This window comes from Gastrolobium bilobum, unplaced genomic scaffold, assembly GCF_033153095.1.
Source record: "Gastrolobium bilobum isolate Gb01-03AN ecotype WA unplaced genomic scaffold, APGP_CSIRO_Gbil_v1 utg46318, whole genome shotgun sequence".
NCBI classification, from domain to species: Eukaryota; Viridiplantae; Streptophyta; class Magnoliopsida; order Fabales; family Fabaceae; genus Gastrolobium; species Gastrolobium bilobum.
This window is the reverse complement of record NW_026896219.1, coordinates 204,687-209,202: the sequence shown is the minus strand read 5'-3', so window position 1 is coordinate 209,202 and position 4,516 is coordinate 204,687. Positions and strand designations below refer to the sequence as shown.

Below are 4,516 nucleotides of genomic sequence, written 5' to 3'. Positions count from 1 at the left end.
TTAGTTTGGTTACGACCATTATGATGCTAGGATTAGGGACGCTTTGTTGGATCACCGTTCTGTTGTTTCCTGGTCCTTTTGTGCTAGCTAACTTGGATAAAATGTCAGCCCATGAGTTTTGCTCTCTGGGGATGTGCTCTACTTTAAAGCTTTGAAACTCTGTCAGTAGTAATCTTACTTTTTCCAAATATTTTATCATTAATGCCTCTTTGGCTTGGTAGCTTCCTTGAACTTGAGCAATTACTAATTGTGAATCGCTCTGAGGGTTATGTTTATTGCCCCCAAGTCTTTGGCCATGGCGAGTCCTGCGAGGACTGCTTCGTACTCAGCTTGGTTGTTTGAAGCTTTGAATCCAAAATGGATAGAGTGTTCCACTGTAATACCTTGAGGGCTTTCCACTATTACTCCTGCACCACTCCCCTTGATATTGGAAGATCCGTCGACTTAAATGACCCAATCGACACTGTCCTCTGCCTCATGTAAGTGTGTCATTTCAACCAGGAAGTCTGCTAGTACCTGGGCTTTAATTGCCTGTCGTGGTTCATAGATGATGTCGTATTCTGACAACTCTAGACCATGAGATCATACGGCCTGCTAAATCAGGTTGTCTAAGTACTTGTCGAAGGGGTTGATTCGTTCTAACTCTGATAGTGTGCCCTTGGAAATAATGGCCCAGGTGTCGCGATGTTAAGATCAGCGCGAAAGTGACCTTTTCAATTTGTTTATAGCGCAGTTCTGGTCCTTGGAGTGCTTTGCTGACGAAGTATATGGGCTGTTGTTCCTGGACTTCTTCGCGCAGGAGGACCGCACTTATAGCCTCATTACTAACTGAGAGGTACAGAACCAGGGGTTCATTGGGTGGAGGCTTAACCAAGACTGGTGGGTTAGCCAAATGTTCTTTGATGGCCAAGAACCCTACCTCGCACTCCGGAGTCCAGTTGAAGTCTGTCTGTTTGCGTAATAGTTTGAACATTGGCAATGATTTTTGAGCTGACGCAGGGAGGAATCTGGTTAGAGCAGTGATTTCCTGTCAATTGTTGTAGTTCCTTTACGTTTCGCGGGCTGGTCATGCTGAGAATGGCGTTGCATTTGTCAGGGTTGGCCTCTATCCCGCGATGTGTGAGCATGAATCCTAAGAATTTTCCAGCAGGTACTCCAAACGCGCATTTGGCTGGATTAAGCCGTAGCCTGTATTTGCGCAGTTGTTGAAATACATGTTCCAAATCTCGAGGATGGTGTGAAGTAGTCATTGTTTTGACTATCATATCATCAATGTAAACTTCAAGCATCTGCTCAATCTGCTGACTGAAAACTTTGTTCATCATGCGTTGATAGTGGCTCCAGCATTTTTGAGAGCAAATGGCATCATATTATAGCAGTAGGTAGCTTTTTCAGTGATAAAAGTTGTGGCTTCCTCATCTGGTGTGAACATTGGAATCTGGTTGTAGCCTGAATACGCGTCCATAAAGGATATGATTTGGTATCCTGCAGAATTATCGACCATCTTGTCGATGGTGGGAAGTGGATAAAAATTCTTTGGGCAATGTTTATTGAGATATGTGTAATCAGTACAAATGCACCATTTTCCATTGGGTTTCTTGACTAATACAACATTGGAGAGCCAAGTAGAGTACGTGATTTCTCTGATTACTCCTGCATCAAGCAATTTTGCTACTTCAGTTTCAACCGCCTGTTGTTTCTCTGGGGAGATTTTGCGCTTTTTCTGTGCGATGGGTTTTGCTTTGGGGTCCAGGGTTAAATGGTGACATATTATCCCTGGGTCTATCCCTGGCATGTCGGCGGCTGTCCACGCAAAAAGGTCTTTGTTATTTTGCAATATTGTTATTAGCGCGCTTTTCTTAGCTTCTGGGAGGTTTTGTCCAATTTTGGTGGTGTTTTCAGGGAGTGGGCCTATTTGGAAGTCTTCCACTCCCCATCAGGTTGAGGACAAGTATCACACAGATCTTCGCACATGTCAAGATCGGTCATATTCACTGATGCTTTGCCTTTGTCATCAGGCTGCACAAGAGTTTTGGCTCTTAAACTGGTGTTTTAACAGTTGCACACTGTTTTCTGATCACCTCTGATGGCAACTACCGTGCCAGACTTGTTACGAAATTTCATCAAAAGATGAGTCATAGAAATGATTGCCTTTAATGCGGCAATAGTTGGTCTTCCTAAAATGATGTTATATACTGATGCGTATTCAATGACATAAAATTTTACTTTGATAGTTTGAGCAAGAGGCATGTTTCCAAAAGTGACCCACATTTCAATGGTGCCTTTGGGCTGTACGCACTCTCCGACGAAGCCAATTAAGTCCGAACATCCATGAAGAAGATGTTCCTCTGGGATGTGCATCGCGCAAAAGGCATCCCAGAATATAATATCAGCTGAACTACCATTGTCAATCATAATACGTTTTACCTGGAGGTTAGCCATGCACGCTGAGATCACTAGTGGGTCATCATGGTCTGGTATGATGTCGCCATAGTCATCATCGTCAGAACTTATGGCTTGTCTTTGATCGCGAGAGGTGGATGGGCGTGCGTGATCGCGCATCGTCATGACTGATTTCAGATGCTTTTTTCGTTGAGATTTGGTCGCTCCTCCTCCCGCTGATCCGCCGGCAATAGTGGCTAAAACACCTGCCGCGTTGTTAGGTAGTCTATCGCGGTGTTGCCCCGCGACTTGCCGTCTGTTTCTTGGTGGAGTTCTGTGACGTCTGTCAGTTGAAGTTGCTCTGTCCTCTCTTCGGTCATTGTTGCGAGTAGGGTTATAGTTTTTCCTAGGGCGTGCCCTTTGTTTATTGGGATTGGAGTCGTGATCAAGGCTTCTATCGCGCCTTCGCTGCGTCTTATATTCCCTGCAGCTGGAAATAAATTCCTGGAGCTTTCCTTTTCTTATGAGTGCCTCAATGGTATTTCTGAGCTCGAGACATTCGTCGGTGGTGTGACCTTTGTCGTTGTGGAATACGCAAAATTTGGATTCATCGCGCTGAACTCCTTTTGGCATTGGAGGAGGTCTATTAACCCGGACATACCCTGTTTGGAATACTTCCTTAAAAATCCGCTTGGGAGATGTGTTCAAGGGGGTGTATTTGTCGTATTTTCTCCACATTCTCTTTTCGTGAAATTTGCGTTGAAAATTCTTCTGGACATCTCTTTCGAAGTTGTCTGTGTTGGCCCTGGTGTTGGAGATTTCTCGTGATCACTTATAATCTTCCAGGTTGATGAATTTCTCTGAACACGCACGCAGTTCCTCTATTGTGCGAGGTCGCTGTTTGGCCAGCGACATAGAAAAAGGGCCTTCCACAAGTCCTTCAGTGATGATGTGTAGTGAGACTTGTGGATCTAAATCTCTGACCAAAAGAGCTTCATCAAATAATCTGTTTAGATAATCGCGCAGAGTTTCATTTAATTCCTGTCGATCCGTTTTTAGTGCGTGAGTGGATTTGTATTGTGCTTTACTCGTTGCGAACCGCACGAGAAACTGGTTGGTTAAGTCTTCCCAACTTTGTATCAAATTAGGTGGTAGTGTTGAGTACCATCTAAGGGTTGTCTCCTTGAGAGTTGTAGGAAACAGTCGGCAAGCTATTGGATCCGCGACATCTTGTGCCATCATGTTTGTCTGGAATTTTTCCAGATGCTCTTGAGGGTCCCCCTTGCTGTTATATTTTTCTGCTGTAATCTTGACATCCCGAGGAATTGGGATGTTCATTATGCAGGGGACGAAGGGGTGAATAATTTGAGAAAAGGTCCTTGAGTTACCATGAGAATTCTCGTTCTCATGAGTATCTTTGATTTCTTCACCTTTCTTATTTTTGTGACCCGAAGGTCCTGGATTCCCAGTAGAGTGCGAATGAGGTGGATCACTCTCCTCAGAATTTTCGGGAGCTGTTTCTTTCTCAAGATTTTTTTCTTTTTCTTTTCCCTTTTCTTGGGTTTTTTCTTTGCTCTTTTGAGCTTTTTTCAATCGAGCCAAATCTCGATTCTGCTGGGCGATTTTCTTGTTCTGTAGTGTGATGAGGTCCAACAGATGTTGGGGTGTCGGTGGATCATCCAAGTGGATGGGAATTGGTGCCACCGATGAAGCTGATTTTTCAAGGGAAGCAGGGGTCTCCTTCCGCTTTCCTTTGGAGCCATTCTGGGATTTGCTACGAGTGTCAACCATGTTTTTAGAGAAAGGTGGGTAAAAAGTTCCCCACAGACGGCGTCAATGATCGGACCAAATACGGTATGGATAACCCAATACGTATTAAGCCCAAATCACACACGGTTGAGACTCCTTCGGTAGTTTCTGGTCTGGGCCTGGTATTGCAGTTGGGGTGAGCCTGAGCTCTTTGTCCTTCGTCCTTCACGTTGCACCTAATGGGGGGTACCTGCGAAGACACTCCGATGCTTAAGTCAGTATCAGAGACAGGTGTTTATGTTAAGAAAGTAAAGGATGATCGTACCTTGGTGATATATCGTGTGTTTATATAGTAGTTGAGATGTGTGCTTGGAGGATGCCTTTC

General features: G+C 44.5%; 1 protein-coding gene across 1 annotated transcript; it reads right to left on the bottom strand.

Moving 5' to 3' along the window:
- Positions 1 to 2,052: 2,052 nt before the first annotated feature.
- On the bottom strand, positions 2,053 to 3,120 carry LOC133298305 (uncharacterized). Its single transcript, XM_061497573.1, has one exon. It carries the CDS (start codon positions 3,118 to 3,120, stop codon positions 2,053 to 2,055), a length of 1,068 nt encoding a protein of 355 aa, XP_061353557.1.
- Positions 3,121 to 4,516: the final 1,396 nt, after the last annotated feature.

Coding starts and splice junctions, on each gene's coding strand:
- LOC133298305 (XM_061497573.1), bottom strand. CDS start 3,120: ATGTGGAGAAAATACGACAAATACACCCCCTTGAACACATCTCCCAAG.